General features: G+C 38.5%; 1 protein-coding gene across 2 annotated transcripts in view; it reads right to left on the bottom strand.

The window, feature by feature from the left end:
• The window catches only part of LOC102521241 (spermatogenesis- and oogenesis-specific basic helix-loop-helix-containing protein 2), a 34,779-nt gene continuing 7,704 nt past the window's right edge, over window positions 1-27,075 (bottom strand). Inside the window, exons 3-11 of one of the 2 annotated variants that reach the window (XM_032496302.1) lie at window positions 22,372-22,433; window positions 22,185-22,289; window positions 20,515-20,614; window positions 18,695-18,805; window positions 7,107-7,254; window positions 6,868-6,959; window positions 6,094-6,215; window positions 2,469-2,725; window positions 1-1,066 (exon numbers count right to left, since the gene is read on the bottom strand). In XM_032496302.1, the coding sequence (XP_032352193.1) occupies window positions 1,046-1,066; window positions 2,469-2,725; window positions 6,094-6,215; window positions 6,868-6,959; window positions 7,107-7,254; window positions 18,695-18,805; window positions 20,515-20,614; window positions 22,185-22,289; window positions 22,372-22,433 (1,018 nt within the window). In that variant the 3' untranslated portion in view covers window positions 1-1,045. Of the gene's footprint in view, window positions 1,067-1,096; window positions 2,335-2,468; window positions 2,726-6,093; window positions 6,216-6,867; window positions 6,960-7,106; window positions 7,255-18,694; window positions 18,806-20,514; window positions 20,615-22,184; window positions 22,290-22,371; window positions 22,434-27,075 lie in introns of those variants that run through there. The other variant, XM_032496301.1, reaches the window with a different exon arrangement.

Genomic DNA, 27,075 nt, shown 5'->3' with positions numbered 1-27,075 from the left:
AAGAGTCAAACACACATTTATAGTAATAAGCATAGAATCTTAGTTGGAAACTTCTAGCTCCTTTATAAAGTTTGTCAAACATCCACAAATTCCATCATCATCACATCCTCAAAGAAAAGTTATACAATTGAACATGAAAATTAGGCCATGCCTACCTAAAGTAATTTTTAAACTTCTCAAAAATCTAGTAAAATTAAATTCCCTAAGTAGTAATACTAAAAGGGGGAACACGTATTTATTAAACAGAACAAAAATGAGTTACCATTTTCAGGGTCAAAACTGAGTAATGTCTTTAACAATAAAACTTATATTATGATAAGAACATTTCAGTGAAATATAAAACAAACATTTTTCTCCCCTAATTTCCAACCGTCTTTTCTAATGCCTTATAGGGAGGAGATGAAAAACAAAGACATGCTCGTCTGTAACTAAAGATCCAGAAAGAAAAATTCACCTTGTAGCTATCATTTCACTTAAGCGATGGGGAAATACAGAAACAAACACGTCAATTTATTCATTAATGGTCAAGTGAGGAGGTAAGCACTTCTCCCAAACTAATGGTGAGTAACAAAGGGAGCTCTCTAAAATGTCAGATCTAGAAAAAACAGCACCTAGAAGAAAGGGACAGTAATTCACAGAGATACTAAAAATAAGAATCAAATTGCAGTATCCGTGACACCAGAGTATCAACGCACTTTATCAGGTCTCCACGAATCTTCTTTACAGTGTACTTTTCGCATAAATTGTGGGATGTTTTTCGAGAGAAAAGGAGTCTAGGTCACCCAGGCCGTTTGTTCTTGTGACACCTGGGCTGGGGGACATCCAAGTACGTGTAAAGATGAGTGAGGTGTGTGGTGAACACTTTGGCTGCCTGTCTTTCTATCTGCAGAAGCTTCTAGCACCTTTATCAGAAGCCAAACCAGGCAAACGCTTTTGATATTAGGTCTCTGAGTGTGGCTTTCGAGAGCATTCTTTGTTCCATCTTCCTGCATTGTCAAACAGCACCCAATGGGTGGTCTACAGTGTGAATTTCAAACATGTGCTATTAATACGCCCAAAACTGTTGCTGCAAAGGTGAAAAAAAAAAAACCACATTAATTGAATCCTGTCCGGTTCTTACCCATAATGTCACAAATATATTTTCTATGTCCTAAAGCAACAGGAGATGATTTGTCAAAACAGTGAGATCTTCAGGTGAATACACCTACAGATTGTAAAATACATATTTTTATTGCTATTAAAAGTAATTATATTCTTACAACAATTCTCCAACAAAAACTACACATAGCAACTGTAGGTCACAATAAAAAAAATAATGCTGCAATCATTTTTTTTTTCATGTATCCTGGTTTTCCTGCTGGCATATACTAGTGATCATTAGCAACAGTATTATATCTGTGGATACTTTATGTTTTAAAATTTCTAATTCTCTACAGAATATTTTTCTCATCCACGCTTTTTGGGAAAGTCACTATTATTCTCATTTTATAGATGTTATATGGAAACAACAGTACCTACCTCAAAGGGTTGTGTCAAAGATTCATTAGATCACCCACAGTAAGTACATAGGGTGTTCGGCACATTTACTTATTGAGTGCTCAAAACATGTTAATAATATGAATACACAAAAGTATCAATAGTTATATTAAAGCTACCAGAGTCCACTTCAAGCAGGCCAGTCTGGTTCGGGTCTTCCTCTAGAACTGGACGATTCTTTCACAAAATGAAGATACCACTGTTTGTATACGCTGATCCACCTGCCTGGAATGTGTTTCCCTCCCTCACAGCCAACTCCTAACCACTCTCCCGGGCTAGTTCCTACTCCTCGGATCTCAGCTGAGACACTGCTTCTTCCAGGGGCAAACCGTCCCGGATCTCGCCCACATCGTATTGTCTTACACACCCTGGGCGCTCCTCCTGCGTGCTCCAGGGCACATCACAACCGTCTCCTTCTACGCCTGCTGCCCTACGAGACTCAAGCTTCACAAGGGCAGGGACCCTGTCTATCTACAGACACGACAATCTCAGTGGTTGGCACGATGCTACGACATGCTGGGTGCTCAATAGCTATCTGTGGTATGAGGACATCTGGGATCTGAAATCGACCTGATTGGCATTGGAAGAACAGGTTTTCATGCAGTGAGTGACCAGCAGCCAGCCGTGGGTCCAGTGGAGGGTGAGGCTGGTGAAATGGGATGTGGCATTGTAAAAGCGGGTGGGGGTGGGGGGAGAGGATCTAGAGGACAGTAGGTTCTGTCTGGTCACTTGAGGTCACACCAGCAGAGACACATTCAGATTCACCGATTCTGGGGATCTGGAGACCAGTCCTGCAGCCTGGGGAACGAGAGCCGGGTTGACTCCCCTGAACCCGGTCTAAGAGTTTTCCAACCAGAGTACCGACAACACAGAGCAAGTCAGGAGCCCCCGCTGGCTGGGACGCGATCTGACCCACAGACCTGGGGACTTACCAGACAGTTGGGATGTGCTGTGCACGTCTGGCCCAACACAGAATTGCAGTGCTGAGGAAGAAACTTCGAGACTTTGGGCACCGCTGTTGGAAAATGAACCGAAATGTTCTGATTTGTTACAGCAGCTGCGTCACAGGAAGGGATGAGTGCAGAGTAGTATCTGACAGCATGGAAGGAATTGAGAGAGAGCGCTGCGCTGGGAATTCGCGTTTTATACGTATCAGCAACAGCATCCTCTGAAGTGGAGCTGGACTGGCCTTTAGTGAAAAAGAGAGCAAATATCCGTCAGTTTACACAAACCTGTAACCCTGAACTGCTGTATTTGAAATAAATTACCCTCCATTTCATTTCCAAACTTATGCTACTGCTACACTCAAATGCTGATGGAAACGCAAAGTAAACTTCCTGGTAGCGACATTCAGTGCAATACACACACCATAAATCGGCGTTCGCATGTCACTAAAAGACAGATTCTAGAGAAGCATCAGATCTCTATGCCTTTGTGTGTGTGTCTTTCATCACAGTAAAAACTGTGACCACCCTCCAGCCACAAATAAAGTTTGGTCATTGATTTTCTATCAGTGAAGTGGGTTATTCTTTCATTATGTAGCTATATTCTGTATAGTAACAAGGCAGAAAATTTTTTAATCTATGGTGCATATTAACAATATAATCTCAACACTGTGAACACCTATTTATTTTCTTCTGGACACGGACAGTAATGAAAGTAAAGTAATATAATTTTATCTCTAAATATAAATGTATCTGGAATATTTGTGAAAAATCATTTCAGTAAGAGTGTATAGAGATTTATGGAAAAGGGCAAGTGGAGGCAGCCTAATGAAGTCTAAGAGCTGAAGGAAATCAGCACTTCTGGGTGACAGATCTGATTTAGCACAGAATCCAGGGGACGTCAGGTGGCCATTTAACTCCTCCAGCCTTCAGTTTACTGACCTAGCTGGTGACAGTGAAATCTGGAAGACTTAACTGATTTCAACTGTTCCAATCCTCTTTCAAAAACCGTCTGGCAAAGTGCACTACCAGCTACACACGTGCTCACGCTCCCAGACTCATTCATCACATGCTGCCAGGCATCTAGCCCAAGGAAATGTCCAAAATATAGAAAAATCTACATATGGGGAAATGTTTTCTATTATACAATGTATAAAATCACTCTCCCCACAAAACTGGAAACACTAAACAGGCAGACGACTAAGAAAACTACCCTATTAAATCATTGGATAAACTACCAAAAGCATTAAAATAGTAATGAGGGCTGCATAATACAAAATTAAAATGTACAGGACACAATGTTAAGTAAAAAGGCAAAGATGGAATTGGAGGTCCAATATGATTACTACTGTAGTATTACCTATAGAAAAAGACTTGGAGGAAATGCGTAAGAAATGAACACAGTTATTATCTCAGCTGGGCTTTGGCAAAGGATTAATTATTGCTTTCCAAATGGAAAAATGTATAGAAATAAAATCAAAATGAAGGTTCTGACTCAATGACCTTCAAGGTCTCCTCCAGTCTGAATCTGCCAAAAGCCTATGGCCCTAGAATATTTGTGTCTTCCCAGGAGAAGTCACTTCAGATGATGCAAAACCAAGAGATCCCCAGGCACAGAATGGCCTAAACTCACTGCCATGACAAGACTGTTTCTGAGTTTCTGCAGAATGCAAATAGTGGGGATGTGGAAGTAATTTCTGTGTGTACAAGAAGTAACACTGACAGGCACATGCCTGTGGCCTGACCGCCATCTGATTTAGTCCAAGCTGATGTAATCATTCTCTGCGCCATTCAGCCATAGCTAGCATAGCAGATTAACCATGGTTCATGGCTACTTTTTTCCTGGTCTCTTCCCCTCTCCCCTAAGTCAGGAGAAAAGTTTAACTTGACTAATAAACATCCTGAGGCTGATCTGATTATATGAACGAGGCTGATGTCCTACTCTGGGCCCCTTTCTCTTTTGACTTTAGGCACCATCCCCAGTAATCTAGTTTGTTCCCGTGGTTTCCACTATGTCCCCATAATATGCACGGTACCTTGATGACAGTATTTCAAGCACTAAATGAGTCACATTTTGCTTTGTGAACCTCTGCTGCTCATCTGCGAACTCTCTAAGAACAAGTGCACCTTGTTTGTCCTCGTGTCCCCGTCCTTGAGGCAGAAACACATAAGCTGAGAACTAGGGGATGACTGGAGGTTAACCAGGTGGGGGGGGGGGGGAGTTGGAGGGGGCGTCCTGTCTGCCCTGTCATCCAGCATCTAACACACAGGATATGTGCTCACTCCCTTACTGGTTTCTCAGTGAAGTGTAACCCGTGGGAATATACACTGAAAGCCACAAACTGGCAGCTGTGTTCTTTTACCCTGGCTCTGCTTTCTTCCATCTCCTTATTTCTACAAGTACTTGGGCATGCCTAGACTTTATAACACACGTAGCAAAAACGCCTCACACTGGGTAAATATTCACAATAAATATTCATGTAACATATGTTTCTTGATCACCTACTGTGAGCTGGTCATTGCTTTAGGTACCAGAAATACAGCAATGAACAAAATGGGCAAAAAAAAACCCAAAAAAAACCCTGTCCTCATGGCATTGATATTCTAGGGGCAGAAGACAGGCAATAAAAATATGCAAGTAAAGAATATTAGGAGGTGATAAATGCCATGAAGGAAAATACAGCAGGGAGAGTGGATAAGGGGTTCCATGTATTATGGGATGCTGGGAGGGAGTGTGCAGTTTTAATTGGGTGACTAAGAAAGACTCACTGAGAAGGTGACAATTAAGCAAAGATATAAAGGACAGAAGTAAATTAATACATTAAATGCTCAGTACAGGCAAACCTCGTTTTGTAGTGCTTTGCAGATAGAAATTGCTGTTTTGTTTTTTTTGTTTAACAAACTGAAGGCTTGTGGCAGCCCCACACCGAGCAAGTCTATAGGTGCCATTTTTCCAATAGCATTTGCTCACTCCATGTCTCTGTGTCACATTTGGATAATTCCCATGATATCTGAAACCTTTTCATTATTATATTTGTTATGGTGATCTGTGATTGGTGATCTTTGATGTTACTACTACTACTCACTGAAGGCTCAGATGATGGTTAACATTTTATAGTAGTATTTTTAATTACGGTATATACATTGGTTTTTTAGACATAAGGCTATTGCATAGTTAATAGACTATGAGATAGCATAAACATAACTTTTATATACACTGGGAAACCAAAAACGTGTGTGACTTGCTTTATCGTGATACTCGCTTTACTACAGTGGTCTGAAACTGAACTCACAACATCTCCTAGGTCTGCCTGTACGTGGCTAGTTCTGAATGAATGTGAATATTTCCCTTCCCTTTAGATTCTAGTCATATAATAGTCACCAGGGTGCTTCTGGTAATGACAGTCAGTTTTGAGCCAAATTTCTGGGATAACACTATTGAAATGGTGGTCAGCTGCGTACTTCAAGCAGCCAGCACCAGAGGACTCAGCCCACATCTCCCAGCTACGCTCCACCCCCTGGTGACGGCAGCCTCTGCACAGGAGCCCGGGGCCAGCAGGACGCCCGCAGACCCGCACACTGCAGCCACGCACGGGCTTCAGGCGGAGCTCACCTCTCACAGCCTCATCCGAGGAGCCCCCAGAGGCAGGAACAGAGTACACATTCAAGCACTTATTAGACAGGAATCTGATGCCTCTCACAGGTGAGTAAGTGCTTGTCAACACGCTGTTTTCCCTTAAAAGGACAGAAAACATACTTTACGCATTTCTCGAGGAAAATGGTACCAATGCTGCTGAGCTGAACTCCTCGTCTATCATTCAAGTTCTAAAAAGCAGACAGAGCCTAAACTCTGGATCAAATACAAGAACAAACCGTACAACAGGACTTATGCTGGTTCTCTAGGATGTGGAGGAATGTGACTTACTTTTCCTGTATAGTTTTTGTTTGCACATTCTAGTAAATTTAAATAAGGAAGCACTCACTCAGCACATCGCACTTTGGCCATTCGTGTAGGGACTTCTAAGCGGAGTGCAGCGGGACGGCTCCAGGGCCCTGCCCTCCGGAGACAGAGGGAAGCCAGACCCATCGGCCCGACCGCACGGCCAGTCACAGCAGTCACTGCTTGTAAAGCCCCTTTTCTAGGATCCTCAGAAACCACAAAAGGGGTAAGAGGGAGTCAAGCGAGGAAAGGATCACGGGCCTGAGACTATTACACATCTTACGGCTGTGATCAAATGACACACGTCAACAACAGGAAAAGTCCACTGATTCTTAATAAGCACCCGAGTTGTCATTATGCGTGGGCTCAGCGCCTGCCTCATTTCCAGCGTTACTACCGGAGGAGAGTAACAAGCCGACTTTAGATTCCCAAGCGCCCTCAACGTACCTTTGTGCCATGATCGTGCCCGGGACGGACAGCTGGATGGGCATCTGTTGTTTCTTACAAAACCTCCTATTGCTCTGAAGTGCCTCTGTAATCTAAAAAAAATAGAGAGAGAGAGATCTATTTAGATAGCCATATTTTTTTCATATACAAACACATATACATTTCCACTAATAAAAAAATTAGGAAGTATTAAAGCATTGTCTTTGAGGATAAAATTCAAGGGCTGGAGAGCGGAACACCTGGCCCATAACGGCTGAAGGGATTTTCTCCCGGACAAACTTCACATAATCGACCGTTGCCTCGAGGATGGAAGCCGCGTCACTCTTTCTCCCCTTTATATACGGCAGCAGGGTGCGCAGCTGCTCACAGCAGTACTTGATCCGTTCTCTGAGGAGAGAATTGTGACAAATGAGGAATAGCCTAGCTTCTTCCTTGTGCACAAGGACAGATGATCCTTCTTCCTGGGCTTGCTCATAAAGGAACTGCCCCCTTTCACTCTAGTCTGTTTCCCCACAAGCCAGAAGCCTCCACAGCCCCTGGAATCACAACTTCCCAGGGCACCAGACAGTGTCTGCGCTGACGACAGCCACAGCTCACTGCCCAGTGAGTGTGCAGGATGCCCAGACACGGGGAACACCAGAGAACACGCCCGCTGCCTGTGGAAACCTATAGACAACACTTCCCTCACGGGAGAGAATCAAACACTCCACATATACATCCTTTTGTGAGTCACACTCGAAGGTGAAGAGTCCTCAGGATTGTCATGTCACTGTGACCTGGACCACATTTCCCACAATACATCAATTAGCACCTTGTTACACATGGTCTTTACCTGTGTTCTGAGCCAAAGGAAAATCAGAAGCCTGCTTCCTTTGCACCAGGTGGGTGTGGACAGAACAAATAAACCAGTATGCGAATGAGGACATCGTCCAGGCTCATATCAAAAAGAAACTAACCTAAGTCTTTCATAGTTCTAAAAGGAAATAAGTAGGAAATAAAACTTTAAATTGATCTAAGCCTTTGGGACCTTCAATTATCCATGTGTTCATTTAATAAATGTTATTAAGCACCTGTTTGTACTGAACAGTGCCTTGACGTATGTAGAATCAGATGGTGGCTCCGCCAATTACTGGCCGGGACCTTTGGCAAGTTACCAATCCCCTCTGAACCTCAGAATGGCAAAAATAAATTAATTACTTAAAAAATCCACTTTGACACACAGCCAATGAATTAACTCAAATATGCCAGATCAGCGGGTGGTGTTCTAATTAGGCTCTGAGGAGCTTTGGGGTCCTGTGGAGATGTCTCAGGGACCATCCTGTAAGGAAAGGGAGGGAAGGTTTGACAATGTGTATGAAGGGCTTTGAAACTTCATATACTCTCCAACATGGCACTTTCACTGCCCAGGGTGCCACACACAGAACAAACTTTCTGTAAAATGATATCCATTGCAGGCCTCCATCAGTCAGATACGAAAAACAGTCTAAACACACAACATAAGTGGATGCTTACATTTAGCTGGGGAGAATATTACCTGGCAGTGGAAATAATATGCTACAAAACTAACTGGGGGAAAGTAGGGTATTTCTACAGGATGCAAGTGTAAGATAATAAGACAGCATATAAAACATGATCATGTTAGCGCAAAAAAAAAGCAAAAAGAAAGACTGAGAGCAAAAATGTCAAGTAACCATGATTTTGGGATGGCTGGGCTACAGACAATATTATTTTCTTGCCTACATTTTCTAAGTATCTTGGTGTGGCATATATCACTCTTACAACAAAAAGTCATATTAAACAGTTTTCTAATTTCATTAGGAAAATGTCCAAACATACGGGAAAATGGACAGAATTAAGAATTCTTAATTCTTAAAAGATGAAAGGGAGCACTTATACACCCACTACCTGAGTCTATAATGAACATTTACTGTCCTTACTTTGTCATCATCAATCATCCCACTGGCCATACGTCAATCCATTTTATTACACTGAAGCATTTCAAAGTAAATTGTAGACTTCGGTACATTAAACCCCTAAACATATCATTAGCTATGGTTCAAATTATTTTATTTTCAGATAAAATTTACATAAAATAAAATGCACAAATCCTAAGGGTACCATTCTACGAGTTCTGACAAGTGCACAGAAGTACGTAACACAGGCCCAAATCGACATCATCATAACTCCAGGAAGTTCCTCATGCTTTTTCTTAGTCAATCTCATCCCCCATTAAGAGGCAACCACGTTTGTAGTATTTTTCCATCTCACATTATTTTTGCCTCTCCTTGAACTTCATATGAACCAAATCTTACGACATGTGCCCCTCTAGGTAAGGTTTCTTTCACTTGCACAGTTTCTGAGATTTATGCATGTGGCTACTTATATCAGTAATGTGTTCCTTTTTATTGAGTGATAGATTCCATAGTATAAATATGTCACAGGTCATTTACTTTATCCATTTTCTTACTGGCACTCTTTTTCTAATTCTTGGGCATTATGAATAGAACGACTAGGTCTTCTGTGAGTCTTTTTGTGAAGGCATGTTTCTGTTTTTCTCAGGTAAATGTCTAGGAATAGAACTGATGGGTTCTCTTACAAATTTAGAAGAAACTGGCAGAACTTTTCCCAAAATAATACCATTTTACACTCCCACCATCCATGTATGAGAATTCCTGTTGTTCCAAATCTTTGACATTTAATATTGTCAGTTTTAATTTTAAAAGGTTGACCTTTCTGAGGTGTATGTGGTAGTAGCTCGTGCTTTAACTCGCATCTCCACGACAACAAGTTACGCCGAGCATTTTTCCGCTGCTTATTGGGCATGTGTATGTCGTCTGCTCAAATATTTCACCTACATTTTAATTGGACTGCAGGTCTTTTCATTATTGAACTCTAGGAGTTCTTTATATATCCTAATACCAGGATTTTGTTAGTATATTTGTGTTACAAGTATTTTCTCCCAGTCTGTAGTTTGTCTTCTTCATGGCGTCTTTTGAAAGCAAAAGTTGTAAATTGTGATGAGTCTAATTCACCTCCTCTTTTATGGCTATTGGTTCCTGTGTCCTAAGGAACAGCCCCCTACCCTCAGCTTGTGAAGACATTCTCCTATGCTGTCTTCTAGAACTGCAGTGTTCAGTATGGTAGCCATTAGCCACGTAAGTCTATTTAAAAATAAATTCATTTAAAACTATATAAAAATTTAAATTCATTTCCTAAGTTGCAATAGCCATATTTCAAACACTTGATAATATGATTAGCAGCCGCCTTACTAGATGACAGCAAATACGGGCCATTCTTAACATCGCAGGAAATTCTACAGAATAGTCTAGAAGCTCTATGTTTTATAGTATAGCTCTGTCTGTGCTCCATGCTGAATAAATTTTTACATGACATGAGTAAGGGGTTAAGGTTCACTGTTTTTCCACATAAATACTCAGTTGTTCCAGCACTACTTACATAAAATATTTTTGTTTCCCAAGTTGTTTGCTCTGGTGATTTGTTGAAAATCAAGTGACCACAATGTGAGGGTCCAGTGCTGGGCTACTGTGTTCCATTGATCTACTGGTCAACATTTATGCCAGTAATACACTGATTACTGTAGCTGTATACCATCTTGAAGTCAGATGGTTTAAGTCTTCCACCTTTGTTGTACTTTTTCAAGAGAGCTTTATTCTAAGCCCTCGTATATTTTCAGTCCTTCTCATACAGTTTTGAATTAGATTGTCAATTTTTACCAAAAAGTAAGAAAAAGCCTACGAGGATTATTATTTAGAGTTAAATAAAGTTATATTTCAGTTTGGTGAGTCCTGACATCTTAACAACGGTAAGTCTTTTAATTCATAATCATAGTATAACGCATGATATAGATTTTCTTTAGTTTATCACAGCAATATTTTAAGTGACCACTATACAGATATTACATGTCTTTTCACACTTTTCTTCCTAAATACTATAAGGGTTTTTATTTTACTCTATTATCAATATAATTATTTTTTTAATTTTCATTTTCCAATTGTTTGGGGCTAATATAGAAAAATATAATTGATTTTTGTACATTGACCTTCTATCTCGCAACCTTGCTATATTCATCTTTTGGTTCTAGTAGTTATTTTGTAGGTATCCTAGGACTTTATACATAAATAATCGTGCCATCTATAAATAAAAGTGTTTGCTTCTTCCTTTCTAATCTGTATGTCTTTTATGTATTTTTTCTTACCTAATTGCAATGGCTAGGACAGTTTATTCAATGATGAATAGAAGTGGTAAGAACAGGTACCCTCACTTTATTTCAGATCTTTTTGAGAAACAAATGGTCAAAATTTCATCAGCAAGTACAATGTCAGCTACAGGTGTTTCGTAGATGCCCTTTAATGGATTCAGGAGGTCCCCTTTCATTATCTGTTTTGCTGAAAGGTTATTATTTCATTCATTTTTAATTTTGAAAGAGTATTGAATGTTGTCAAATAATTTTCAGAGTCTGTTAATATATGGCTTTTCTCCTTTTTTCTGTTTAATGTGGTAAATTACACTGATTGATTTTTGAATGTTACATCAGCCTTGCTTTTCTAGGATAAACCTGGTGTGGTCATGGTGCTTTATATCTTTATTACTTGATTCGATTTGTTAAAATTATGCTAAGTATTTTTATGCCTCTGTTCATGAGGGATAATCGGTCTGCAATTTTCTTTTATTTACAATGTCTTTATCAGGCTTAGGGTTATGCTGGCCTCATGAAGTGGGTTAGAACTGTTCTTTCACCTCCATTTTCTGTAAGAATTTGTTTAAGATGAGTATTAACTTTTAGATGTTTGACAGAATTCATCGGTAAAACCATCTGGGCTTGGTATTTCCTTTTGGTAACTTTTTTTAATAACAAGTCCAATTTCTCTAATATATAGTGCTATTTTCTTCTTCATCTAGAATCAGTTTTGGTAAAGTGTGCTTTTCAAGAATTTTTCCACTTCATCCAAGTTGTTGAATTTATAGCATAAAGTTATTCAAAATATGCCCTTTTTACATTTTTCGTTTACCGTATATGCACTAATAATTCCTCTTCCATGATACTGGTAAAATGCTTTTGATCTCACTCCTTGCCTGCCTGCCTCTTCCTCTTTCTATTTACTTCAGAATTACTTCACTTTTTCTAGTGCCTTAAAATGGCCCCCTAAGTCCCTGATTTTTAGATCTTTTGCCTTTTCTAATATAAGCATGTAAAGCCATACTGTTTGCATTAGGATTTGCTTTAACTGCATCTCACAGATTTTGAAATATTCTCATAATCATTCAGTCAGCAGTATTTTCTAATTTTTGTGGTTTTTTTTCCTTTTACCCATGGATTATTTAGAGGTGTGTTTTTAAATTTCTAGATATTTGAGGTTTTTCTTTTATTAAGTTCTTATTGATTTTTAATTTAACTTAATGGTAGTCAGGGAATAGACTCCTTGTCAATTCAACTCTTTTAAATGTACTGAAATGTATTATATCCCCCTGCATATAGTCTGCCTAAGTGAATGCACCATATGCCTTTGAAAAGAATGAGTATTTTACTGCAGTGTTGGGTGTAGTGTTCTATAAATATCTACTAGATCAAGGTGGTTAACAGTGTTCATATCTACATCTTAGTGGTTTTTGGTGTCTAGCTGTTGGATCAGTTGCTGAGAGAGGGATGTGAAATGAACACTTGTTAATATTTGTCCCTTTAATTCTATGAATTTTTACTTCAAATACATAATCACATACTACTTGTGACTCTTGTAGCATTGACAAGTTGACACCTCATCATTATGAAATGTTGCTCTTTACCTCGAGTAATATTGTTTGTCTTGAAGTCTACTTTACCTAGTATTAACACAGCCAATCTGGTTTCTGTAAACAGAGAAACAGTGAGAGCCTGTTTTACTCGAAAACTCCCAAATTTTGAGTTAAGAAATCCAATATTTACAGGTATTTTAATCCAATTTTAATTTTATATTTTCATCTAATTTTAGACTAAAATTATTTACCATTTCTCCAATGAAGACGGAGAAATAGTTCCCCTCCCCTTGAATCTCTGATGGCCTGTACCTGCTTTCACCAAGACACCAGGAGAAGACTCTACAGCAGTTCTAGGAATAGCATTGAAGAAGACACAGCCTGGACGTTGGTCCCTGAAACTCTAAGCTGTCTTGTAAGAGGTCTGTCTAGATGGCTGGAGAGACCATGTGGGAGAGGTGAGACTGCAGGGAAGGAGAGCAGCCCATCTGGGCACAACCCTCTAGTGATCCCCACCAAGAGACCATCTGTCTGGATAAAGCTGTGCTGGGCTCTCCAAACAGGCCCCTTGCCAGCTGAGTACCATGGAGGAATCACAGTAAACACCACGTGGAGAAGAATCACAGAGCCAAGCTCTGCTCAAATTGATGACCCATAAAATTGCGAGATATGATAAACAGGTTGCTGTTTCAAGCCACCAAGTTTGGGGGTAATTTGTTACATAGCAATGGACAACTGGAACAATAGCTTACTGTTTAAAGCAAAAATAATAACAATGTGGGGTTGAAAACATATGTACAAGTAACACACTTGACAACAATAACAAAAAACAGAAGAGGTTAAATGGAAATACGCAGTTGTATGTTAAGTGGTAAAATACTGATTTGAGGTAGGCTATGACAAGTTAGGAATATATATTATAACCCCAGAGCAACCACTAAAAGAAAAGTTTCAGCTAAAAAGCCAATAGAGGAGATAAAAAGGAATGTTAAACCATACTTGATTAGTCCAAAAGAAAGTAGGCAATGAGAAAAAGAAAGGAAAAAAAATAGACTGGACTAAGTGAAAACAAATTGAAAAATTGTGGACCTAAAATCCAACTTAATAGTAATACTATACGTAAATAGACTAAACACTCTAATCGAACAGCAGAGATTGTCAGAACAGCAAAAGAAAAAAGAAAAACAAGATTCAATCACATGCTGCTTGCAAGAAACACTCTTTAAATATAAAGACATATATAGATTACAAGAAAACTATGCAAACATTAATCACAAGAAAATTATATGAGCAGCAAAGCAGATTTCAAGACAAGAAGTTCCTAATGATAAATGGTCAATTCATTAAGATAAGCACCTAACAACAAGTTTTGAAATACATGAAGCCAAAACTGAAAGGAAAAAAAGTGCAAAACAGAGCAATCTACGGTCATTACTGAAGATTTTAACCCTCAAAAAAAAAAAAAAAAGGATATAGAATACCAGGAAAACAATGCCAACCAATTCTACCTAGGTAATTTATAGAACATTATATCCCCAAACAGCAGGACATAACTTCTTTTCAAGTGTACATGGAATATTCATCAAGGGAGACCATACTTTGGGCCATAAAACAACTCTCATAAAATGTCAAAGGACAGAAACCTCACAGAGTGTGTTCTCAGATGATAACTGTAATTGAGTTATAAATCAGTACCCAGAAAATCTCCAAACATTTGGAAATTAACTTACACACTTCTACATAATCATTGGTGAAGGAAAAAAATCACAACGTTTATGAGAAACATACTTTGAATTGATGATAATGAAATATAATATATGAAATACAGCTAAGGCACTACCAGGAGAAAAACTTAAAGAAAAACTTATAGCTTTAAATGCTTATGTTAGAAAAGGAGAAAAGGTAAAAAACAATGATCTAAGTTCCCATCAAAGAAGCTAGAATAAAAGAGTAAAGTACAGAAAAAAAGGAAACGACAAAGAGGAGAAATCAATGAAATATGAAACAGGCAAATAATAGAGAAAAATCAATGAATAAAAATCTGGCCCATTGAAAAATATCACTAAAATTGATAAATCCCTTGCTGAACTGATCAAGAAAAGAGAGAAAACAAAAATTATCAACACAAGAATGAAAGAAGGAACACCATCAGAAATTTCTAGACATAAAAAATAAGAGAACATTACGAACATAAAGTTGTTGAATAAATTTGAGAACTTGGATTAAGTGAACAAATTTATTGAAAGACATAAATTAAACCAAACTGACAGAGGAAAAACAGAAAATCTAGTCTTATAATCATGAAAAAATTTGAATTTATAATTAAAACTGTCTTACAAATTCCAAGCCTAGATAATTTCACTGAATGCTAACTTCTCTGCATGTTATTTATGCCACAATTTTTAAAAACTAAACAAACAAACAACAACAGAAACCACAGAAGGAAAGAATGAGAAGGAAATATTTAGTGGAATATTTAGGAAATATTTGGTGAAGGATGTTAATGTTGGCTCAAGAAGCAGGATACCCAGCTCAGGGACCCCGCAGGGTCCTGCTCTCTTTCTCCGCTGTGTGTGGAAGCAGCAATAGGCAACGACGGGTCAAAGAGGGTGTTTTGTTTTCGTCATCTACCCACAGGAGCCAGCTTGATTATGACCCAATCCACAGAAATCAGGGAAGAATCAATTAGTTTCATTCTTCTCCAGGTAATAGTGATTCCTAGAGGCTGAATGGCATCTGAAGCCAAAGTCTTGGTCCAAACTACATCCTTGATCTCCACTCTGTACAAGTGTGTCTCAAGCAAGCAAGAACTCACAGACCCTCTGAGAACTTTTTATTCTACCTTCCTTGAATTTCTAAGACTTGACCAGTGCTGGAAAAGTCTTCGTTTGTGAGAAATTACAGCAAAGCTCACTTCCACTTCTTTTCAAGTGAGTGACATCCTGAAAATTATTAAACCACCATGATTTTGGACTCATAGACACACAGACAAAATTAAGGAATCACACTGAAAAGTATACACCTTACTAAGATAAAGACATATTTATATATTTAAAATGTATAATCAAAGAGAGTTCACCAAGAATATTAGAATTAGATAGCCAATTTTCATTAATCCATTCTAATAAAGAAAACAAAGATGTTAGAATTATTTTAAAGAGAAATTCCTAAATGCAAATATTAAAAACCATCAGCTGGGATCATTATTTCCTCAGCATTAGCAAGTATCATGTTACCCTACACTACTTAAAAACAAAAAAAGAGCAAAACAAGACAAAAATGACAAAAACATATATAAAGCAGCTGATTGGGAAGAGAAGGTGAAGAAGGAAGAGAAATAGACTAGAAGCATCTATTTTAAGATTCACAGGCATAATCAGAAGGGTTAAGAGAAGGACACAGCAAAAAAAATCATCAGGATGGACGGTTACTTTCTGGTATCTCCCAAGCAGATCTGTAAAGGGAGTGGAGGAGCCCTCCTTCCAGCTTTCCTTTTTGGGAAACAAAGATTTCTAGTCCTTTAAATAATGCCACAGGGGTGGATGCTTCCCAAAGTATCTTTCTAGTCCACTAGATAAGTGGTTTTCAGATTTTAGTTTTCATCAACTACTAAAACTAAAAAAGAGAAACAACACAGAACTTTGGGGGACTAATAAAGGATTGCCAACATTCAATCTAGACATGAAAAATAATGAAAGAAAAGTACCATCTCCCAATATTATTTTGTTGTAACAATTTACTAATATCATCATGATTTTAATACCAAATAAAGTATGGAAAACACAATCTTAGAATATAAGTTATATAAAATATAGTTTTAAAAATATTCATTGCACTAGATTTTTCTCATTTCACTGCAGATCAGTGAAATCTACAGACTAGCCTGGCCAGCAGGCCCTAAGTCTTTGCTTGGCCAAAGCAGCAGACATGTGAGTGAAGGCTTTTGGACCAGACTAGCCCGTCCACCAGCCACCTCATCCAGCCCAAAACCCCACCATTTTCCCGCTAATCTTTAGCAGTTAATAGAAGTCATCTGCAAGGACTTGATCAGGTTCCGCCTCTCTCCTTTCTGGCTCCATCAAGACACATCTTATCCATACCTGGCTTTAGCGCCTTCTCTCCATTTTCAGTAGAAGAGGTGTTCTTCCACTTGGTTCTAGATCCTATAGCCTGCTGCCTCCTCAGGGATGCTAAATCCATGGCCAGTGCCCCTCACCAGCTACAGGGGAAATTCTTTTGATGTTCCTCCCACTGAGATGTGGGGTCTCTATACCCTTCCCTTAGTTTCAGGTGGGCTCTGTGCCTGTTCTGACCAACAGCATATGGTACAAGTGGCACTGGGCCAGTTTCCGGTCCCAGTCCTTGTGATACGGGGAGCTTTTTCTTCCTGTCTCTCGGAACACTGTCTCTAGGGGCCCTGCGCTGCCATGCAAGAAGTCTGAAAACTCTTGCGATTAACACACTGAAGAGTCTCAGCTGCATTTAGTCTTCCAGCCATCCCTGCAAAGGCTCCAGACCCTCCTGACTAGACCATCCTCCAGCTGAATGCTACCAAGTGACCCCAGTTACCATCATGGAGGCTAAAGAACTGACTAGCTAAGCCCTGCATTAACTGCCAGCCCATAAAAACCATGTACTACCAAGCCAATACATTTTGGTTTCATCTTTTAAGCAGCCACAAATAACTAGAACACGAGTATCTTCAAGACCTCTATCTCTTTTCCAGCTGTTTTCTTTTGGGAGATAATATGAGCATATTCACGTCTGGCTCCGCCTTAATCAAAATTTCTCACTTTCCCCTAAATTCCCTTTTACATACCACACTTCTTTTTTTCCTTCCTTTCATCCATGCTCCTACATTTCATTTCCCATCTTTCTGCAACGGTGTTTCCTCCCCAGCTATGCTAACGTACTTGTTTTTGCCAAGATCAGTTGGTGTTTAGGTTTTGCTAAATATAAGCAGTCAATCATCAGTTCTTACTTTACTTGATCTCTGTGTCATGTGCTACTCCTGAGCACTCATTCCTTTAGGGAACCCTCTTCTCCCCTGGTCTCCTCAATACCACTCCCTCCAGGTTTTCTTCTTATCTTCCCAGTAACTCTTTTCCCCCAATCTCTTCTTGGCTGCCTGTCCTTTAAATACTGAGATTTTTCACAAGGTTCTCTTCTCCACTTATCTCTTCCCTACATGCTTTTCATGGTCATCATATCTACCCCACATCCACTGCTTCAAACAGATGCTGTATCCTGATAAATCTACGTCTGTATTTCTAGCCTAGATCTTCTCTAGCCTAAGGGCCAACTCCTCACTGGGCAGCTCCATTTAAACCTGGAGGTTTTCAAACTCAGCAAGAGAAGAAAGCACCTCCCACTGCCAGACTGCCATTCCACTGTACTTCCGAGTCAGTCGATGGCTCCACCATCTACTTGGGACTTACCCTTGATTTCTCCTTCAGTCACGCTCACAGGTTCTAACGACTTCATATACCTAGAATTGGCTTATTTCTCACTATCCTATTTCTAACACCACAGTTCAAGATTTATCATCTCTTATTACAGACTCCCCTGGCCTCCAGATTCAATTCACTCTCTCACATCTGGCTAGAGCGTTCATTCTAATGTACAGATTTTATTGTATCACCCTTTTGCTAAAACCCTTTAGTGCCCCCTGAACAGTTCAGGATGAAATTCAAATTCCCTCACAGGACATACCCCCTCACTCTGACTGAGGTAAGTTTCCTAGCATGTTTACTGTGTGTTCTTTTCTATCATGATATTTATTAAAATATAATTTCCTATTTAATATCCTATTTAGAAGTCTATCTGAACACTAGACTAAGATCTCCTTGAAGGCAACAGTTCATTTATCTCAGTTCTCCAATCACATTCTGGCACATCAGACACTCGTAGCTATTTGCTAAATGACTAAATTAATGAGTGAGTAGCATGTTTCAGTTGCCAGATTTACTAGGTTCACACTGACTTTTAACAATAGTATGAAAAATTATGAAATTCATGAAAGTAACTTCTTCTTGCAAAGGAATAATGCTAAAAAGGGGGCTGTATCAAAATTCACCTTCTCAGCTTTTCCTTGCTTGAATGAAGAAGAGAAATCTTTTTGCTCTTCTCGAAATTTGACAACGGAGCCTTTAATTCAAGCCCAATGTCATTTCTTAGAGATTCAGAGCTAGAAACAAGAGAAAATCATACCATATATTTAAGAGAAAAAATGTCAGGCAATAGTACACAATAAGCACCAATACACTAATTAAAAGTAGCTTCTCTGAGTCCCTAGCTTCATACAAAGCTGCAGTAAATAGCAAAGCATTTTACCTTATGTTATTTGATGAAGAATATTTTATTTCAAAATTTCAAAAGAATCTATTATCAAGATCATCACAAATTCAGTAACTGATCAAAATTCTAAAATATACTGATAAAGAATAACAGATACAAGCAGGATTAAAATACCCTAACCTCACTGATTATTGAGTATTCCAAATTACATGACTGAACGTAAAGGTACCTTACAGGAAAAAGCCCAAAGTATTAGAGGGCCAAGGCAACTACTCCAGCTCGATCAGAAAATGGCAGCCTCCCTCCATGTAAAATTCTGTCATTTAATGGACATTTTCGGGCTCTACCATTTATCTAGAACTTCTCCAGGAATTTTGATTGATTGATTTGATTTTTTTTAACATACTTCCCTAAGAAATTTACAAACTAATATTATCTCCTTCATCCCAAGGGACATAATCTGAGTCGAAATTTTACTTTTATTTATAGTAGTAGGATTCTGAGAAAAAGCAAAGATACAAGCTGAGTAGGGCTCAAAAAGCAGTTGCAAGTAACAAGAAAATCAGAAAGCCTTCCAAAACCCCTCCCAACCTCATATCCCAGATGAAGCGTGATGTGGTAAGTTTCTCTGTGGGTAAAATGTTTGAGGGTAAGACAGCTGTTGCTATCTCTGCACTACTTAAGTGAGTGCATCTTTGGTTTAGCCACGCTTATTGGTTGCCAAGTCTCTTCCTTGTTCAAAATAGTAGATGGTCACAGTTCTACAAATAATTGATGGTCTCACTGTACAAATTCCGGAAGTAACTGACTCAATATTCTCACCATCATCACCCATGTCCTCACCATGTATGTCGATTCTGTATAGCCCTATGCTCTATTTAAAATCTCCTTAGAAATCAGCTTAAAGGGAAGCAAAGGAATTCACTAAAATTAAATTTTTATGAGCATACAATGTTAGAATTGAAAGGGTTTGAGTGACCTCCCACTGATGGGTTCAATGGCCTATCAGATGCAGGCTTGAATGCCAGTTCAATATCTCAGAGAGAGAGAGGCAGCGACAGAAAGACCGTTTTTAAAGGTTGTTTCAACAAATGGGGGGATAGGTTCATGAGTTCCAAAAAGATATCAGGGAGAAACTTAGTGGCAGATGGATAATAGCTTAGGATGCTTTTATCTGTTTAAATATTGGGGTTATATGTAAAATTTTTGTTTGAAAAAGAGAATTTCATTGTTTTAAAAGTTTGAACATCACTGCTATTACTTAACCCAGACTCTACACTAATGTGTCCAGTGATGGGTAACTTACTGCCTTATAATTCAACCTGCTCCTCCGTGGTCAACTGTGATTGTCACAAAGTGCTTCCTTATATTGAGCTGACAACTTCTGTAATGTGTATTCATCGTGCCAGCTCAGGATTCTGAAATACAGAACAAGCTGCACCCCTCTTTCACAAAATAGCTATTAAGAATCCTTTGGCACCACCCTCAGCACTTGAGCTGGTGTTCCACAATTAGTAAGTTCTCCAGAAATTTTAATGAAATGTATACGGTAAAAATTGCTATTATGAAAAAGTGAAAAAAAAAACCCAAAAAACTAACCAAGCAAACAGATCAGTAGAAAAATATCCCCGGTGTTCACTGCAGGACCTCGGCAGGGGCGATTCAGGTTTTTCAGGCTTCATAAAAATTTCATTCTTAACTGCAAGTTTTAAAAGAGGGACCACTTTAATAAAGCATGAAGCTACCCAGGTGAGAAAACTAAAATACTACATACAATTTACCCTAGGACATCCTCTTTCAACCAGATTCTACTTAGTGATAGGTGTGCTTAAAATGCATTCAACTGAGTTTATTAAGTTCTTATTTACAGGTAAATGTCAGAGATAGAAAATACATATGAGTCTTCATTAAGCAGCTGCACTGTCAAAATATAGCATCTGATGGTTGTGTTGCTTTTTGTTTGGGGTTTTTTTGTTTTGTTTTGTTTTTGCAGCTGCTCATCCTCTAAGCTGACTGGACACGACGTGGTTATGACCAACAGGAAGGGTGCCGGCCAGCTGGTGATGAGCAGCTGCTCCATTTCCACTGAGAAGCAAAATGAGAAGAGGTTGCAAAAAGGAGTCTGGTCATGATGGTCAGCCATCTCCATGAAGAACTCTGAAACCTGCAGGGAGCCACTGGAATGTTACAAAACAGACTCACTCATCTTCCCTAAATACTGAAAAAGAACTTTTTAAAAAGGAGGGGTGTACTGAATCTTCTATCATCTGGAGCATGAGCTTATACACAGTAATCCCATAATCCCAAAAATGTCTTTCAGGCTCATTTTTAAGAAAAATATCTTAGAAGGGAGGGTATAGCTCAAGCGGTAGAGCGCATGCTTAGCACGCACGAGGTCCTGGGTTCAATCCCCGATACTTCCTCTAAAAATAAATAAATAAACCTAATTATATCCCCCCCACCAAAAAAAATTAAAAATGAAAATAAAAAGTTTTAAAACAAGAAAAAATCTTAATTTAAAAAGATTTCCTACTAGTAACCTCGGCCTAGAAAAACTATAAATAGTCACTGACCAACGATTCCGCTTGAATTCAGTTTCTGAAATTGGAGTCTGTCCTTTTACAAGCCAGATAAAAGCTAATTTAATTATCTTAACTGTTTAGATGCTGGCGATACACATAACACAATATACGTGAAGAGTTTAGAAATGTGGGGTCTCATTGAAGCATTGACACTAATTATCTGTGTCTATAAATCTAAAACAGAAAAGGATAACCATCCTTTTAAATTAAAGAAGTAACATAATACATGCAAGTGTTTTGCAAAAGCACAAAGTACCGTAAGATTCAAGGTGAATGGCCCTGACTTTTAGACAATCACACAACAACATAGCATGAATAATTCCATATAAATGACTAAGAAATGATGGCAGGCTACAAACAAAACAAAATGAAACAAAACAAAAAAACCTCTGTGCCTAACCACTAAACTGTATTTATCCTTGTACAACACATTTTAAATCCTTGAAGACATAACTTTTTCTTCACGGGTAGAGGACATATGTTTCCCTTTACTTTGTTTACACTTGTTTTCTTCAGACTATGATTAATAAGGAATTACATGTTCCTTACAGCACACAGCGTACAGTTAGTTAATACTTAGCAAATAAAAGGTACAAGTGGAAAACAAACTTAAAAATGTATAAATACTGTTTTTGTGGAATTTTAATTAGAATTTTTCAAACCTCTGGAAACTTGTTTTTCACTCACCAGTGCTGCAGAAGTATGTTTTCCAGTATTTTACCACAACAGTCATTTTTTCCATTGTTAGTGGTTCAGTTAATGTAATATCAGCTTCGTGCCCTGAAATACAACCTAAGAATCTTTGTATTAAATACTGATCTTACGACTTCTATTTGGGGAAAAAAACCAAATAATATATCCAGCAGGCACATACCTTTAAAATTCTCAGGAATTATAAAAACAAATAGCAAATGTGTATTTTTTTTCTTGCCAAATCTGAAAAGGAAAACAACGTCAAGATGAAACAAAATCATCATTCAAAAAACTGGGCTTCAAAAATATAGCATATTAGGAACTAACTACACTAGAGTGATTTTCTTTATTTCATTGGAATTTAAAATGGTGGTATTAATATGGAAATCTAGTGGAAGTAGCATCACAAATCAGTGAGGGGAAAGATGGGCCACTGTTTTGTTTTTACAGCTTACAAGAAAAGAGATTGCAGTTTTATTTCATGCAATTGCATAAAGAGGGTTCTGAAGTGTGTGGCTGGGGTAGACAGTACAGTTAAAGACTATTCAAGAAATACAAAGGAAGGGGATACTTCCATGAAACTAATATTTGGTTTAAAGCTTTATTTATTATAGATGCTATAGTTTCTCCATTTCAGTTTAATGGGCAAGAAAATCCAAATTCTGAGTTCATAGTCAAACCCCTGGTTTCTCTGAGCAGGAGTCCACTCTGTTGATAAGAACAGTCTTTTTACGTTCATATCTATGGCAACCACTAATGCCTGGCTCTTCACAACTGGGGAAGGGGTGAGAAAATAGGTGACTTTTAAAAAAGAAGCCTTTAATGTTAGAATAATTTTATATTTACAGACATGTATGAAAGTAGTAGAGTTCCCATATATCCCAAACCCAATTTCCTATACAGCTAACACCTAACATTAGCTTGGCAAATTCTTTACAAAGAATGAGCCACTATTGATATGTTATTATTAATTTAAGTTCATTCTTTATTCTGAATTTCTTAGTTTTTCTTAATGTACTTTTTTTTTGTATGCCAGGATCCTACATCACATTCGGTCATTATGTCTCCCTTAGGTAACACCGCGACACTTGTGCTGACTTCGTTTTTGATGATCTTGACAGTTTTGAGAATACTGCTCAGGGAATTGGTAGGCTGTAAGATGGACCACTTTCATTCTTGCTTTAAGAAAAAATGAGCCAAAATCTTATCCAGATTCTTGATCTCACCACCAATTTACAAGAAATTTAAGGAAAAGAGGAATATTTAGAAGACTGCTATGAGGACGACATCAGCAAAATCCAGAACATGGGAGTTCTGTAAGACAAATGACCCCTTTAAAAAATACATAAATAAAGAGCAAGGCAAAGAGAAAAAAATCAAAGGGAAGGGAAAATTGAATCCTGATTTGTATAAACTCACAGTTTAAAAAAGAAATCATAGATAAACAAGAGAAATTTGAACACTGATTGGATATCTGACAACATTGTTACTGATATTTAGGTGATATTGGTATTGTGGTTATTTTTTTAAGACTCTCTGCCTTAGAGAGGTACTTATTCAAGTATTTATGGATGAAAGGAAATGATGTCTTAGATTTGCTTTAAAATAATCCACCAGTGAGCAGGGGTGGGAGGGTGGAGAAGGAGGTGTGGGAGAGGGCAGAGGTGAAACAGGACTGGCCATACGTCGACAACCATGAAAGCTGCACTGTGGACACACAAAGTTCCGTTTACTATTCTCTCTCCTTTCATAAGCTTGAAAATTTCCAAAATAATTTTTTTAATTGTAGCATTATTGTTCGCTACACTTAGGAGTTTAATAAATTGGAATTTCTGATAGTTTGGTGGATACTGAGCATTGGCATTAGCTAAAAGAAAGTGATTTTCCAAGGAGAATAATACTGTGAACCAGACTTTAAAGAGAACAGCTAAAGCTGTCTAAGACAAACTATTCTTAAATATGTAAAGCATCATTTATTAGTATATGGTCATATATACAGATGCTATTTATTCCTTAAAACAAGATCTGGAAGGACCCCGCAATGCATAATATTGTTCAGTGATCTTACACGTGCATTTGAAAGTAAGTGTACAATTATTCTACATTCCAAATTACATTGCATATAATTTATAGATCTGAGTCATATATACATACTAAGAACGTGCTAGGTACCAGACACCGCGCCAGGCTCCGGGGGATATCGTGGACAGGCAGGAAGACAAGGTCCCTGCCCTCACAGAGTTAGCACTTTCTAGGGGAGGACAACTCTGAACAAATTACTCTAGAGAAGTAATTAAGTGGCCAAGTGTGTGCCCTGCCGCTCAGGAAAGCCTCAGGGCCCAAGGGGAGCACAGGCCTGGGCACCCACCTGCCCTGCAGCCTCAGGGAGGCGCCCCGGTCTGTGGCTGGCCAGGCAGCAGCCAAGCCAAAGGCAATGGCTGGGGGAGGGCAGGAAGCAGAAACAAAAAACATTTTACAGATTCACAAAGTAGTACATTATCAAAAATAAAAACATTTTAGAATTAGGGAAATTAAAAAACCAGATTCTTTGCTTTTAGAAATAATCCTGTGGGTTTTTTAAATTTTGTAAATTGATTTTACTGACAGGAAAATACGTTAGATTTGGGTATATGGATTTTTATGCCCTGAGGACTTTCAAATTTCAAGCTTTACATCAGAGTGAGTCGGGATTCTGGGATTTTTGTCATTAGCACAGAATCAATTACCAACTCAAACACTTGCCCTGCCAGTGAAGCCCTAATGGTGCAGGAACCCAGGAATCAATACAGCTCCCAGAATCCAACTCTCTGGTCTAGAGCTCAGCTTCTCATTCACATTCTCCACAATCAATAAGCTAAAAGAGTTTCTAGTTTCCAGGATCACAAAAAAAAAAAAAAAAAAAAAAAAAAAAGTCCTCTTTCTAATGAATGAATGTTCCTTAAAACAAAACTAAGTGATACAAAAACACAACAAAAATTTCTTTTATTCACCCAACTAAAGCCACTTCTTTCATATAGCAAAGCCAAACTGCAGGTTCTGAGGCCTTATGAGTACCTTCTCAACTGAGGTCTCCTAGGTTTTAAAAATTTGCATTTTCTGGAGGACAATTTATTTCTCCTCCTGTTTCACAGAATACGCTGTTCAAATGACATTATGGTTCCTGAGACTATAGTCCACACAGAGATTACAGATACTCCTGTGTGTGTCCCCTGTACTGTCTGGAACCGGAAGCCACCATAAGCTCAAATGCAGCCGGGCCCATCCCCAGTCTTGTCCCCAACCCCAAGTCTGGTCCCTTGGTAGCGGGAATAAAAAAGATCACATAAAAGTGTTTTAAGCTGAGTTGTACACTCTGATGATCAAAGAACCTCAGGAAAGCCCTGGCTGGCCTGAAATCTATCATCTAATAAGAGGACCAAAAGGTTCTTATAAGTCCCTATGAAGCCAGAGGAAATTTCTAAATGCACTTCCTTTATAGCCACGAGGACTTCAAAGGGCAAAAGCTGGTGTCATTTTGGGGTTGTGGCCATCCTGAGTACTGTAATCCATTATGCTACTTGTGGGCCCAATGCAGCTGAAATAACCTGGTGTGGCCTACTGGGGACTTGCAACAAATAACATCCTTTGTTAATTACTTAATTAAAACAACTGTTTTCATGAGAAAATTGAGTTTTACTACAAATATTAAAACACTGAGTTCACTTGCTACTAATATGGCTCCTGCAATAAAATGCAGTACAGTTTTGAGTTTGTTTTGGTCAATAGTGAAGGTTGTGTGCCCTGCCTCCACTATGCTTTTGTCAGAAGAGTTTGTGCTGTGACCCTCCTAAGTCAGGTTCGCCACATGAAGTGATGCTAGAAACAATAACCATCTAGAATTTTCCCCAGTTCCTATTTACAGAAGAATTTTTTTTAGTAGAACTACTTAGGTGTTTTATTGTTACAGTGTTTACTGTCAAGTACTTGGCCATGCAGAATGTGGCTAATCAGAGTTACTGAGCTGCACTGCCAAATCAAGGATGCTCTGGAATTAGAGACACAATAGGACAACTTGTTAGATCTCTGTGGCTCACAAGACTGGGTTTTCTTAGTTAAGTAGTGAGTGAACTGATCAGACAATTGAACCTACATGGGGAAAAATGAGATCAGATTCAAACTTGCAGACTGAGCAGACTGAACCACATTCTGTGTTCCTTTCCTATTGCCAAGCAGAGTTTGAAGAGCTGCAGAGACATTTTTTTTTTAAATCCCAGTGCCAAACAGGATCCACTCACTGTTAATGAGTTTGAAACACACTTTAACGTTCCATCCGGCCTTTGTAAGAGAAAGTGTCAGGATGCATCTGAATTATCAAGTGTCTGCCCTTTGAATGTGGCTCAATTTTGAGAACTAACCTGAGCCAAGTCAAATACTCCTAGAATTGTGGAGCCAAGCATATGACTCCTAAGATCATCTTAAAATATTTTACCGCTGGGTGGTGTCTGAGTTCACCTGGCTCAATAAAAATGTATTCATGAAATGAAATCAAGTTAGGGAGTAGCACTAGATTGTTAACCTATGATGGAGATGTGCCGTAATTCTTGAGGATGTCTGACTATAAAGTACCAATATTTATATGAATGATTAAAACTGATTAATGATTAGCTCTAAGCTGAAACCACAGTTCTTTTATAAGAATAAATTGTAAAATCTTTTTTAAGGAAGTTGCATACATTTTATCCTAAAATAAGCTTAGTATGATAGCTAACAGACTGTATTCCATTATTATTTTCAATAGAAATCCCTATGTTTTATAGTTAGGCATAGATCAGTGACCATGTGCTCTGATATGGAAAATAAATGTGGACATTTTTACTCTACATTAAGTTCTTCACTCATGGCGGGG

This window comes from Camelus ferus, chromosome 14 (genome assembly GCF_009834535.1).
Source record: "Camelus ferus isolate YT-003-E chromosome 14, BCGSAC_Cfer_1.0, whole genome shotgun sequence".
NCBI lineage: Eukaryota > Metazoa > Chordata > Mammalia > Artiodactyla > Camelidae > Camelus > Camelus ferus.
This window is presented reverse-complemented; position numbering and strand designations above follow the sequence as displayed.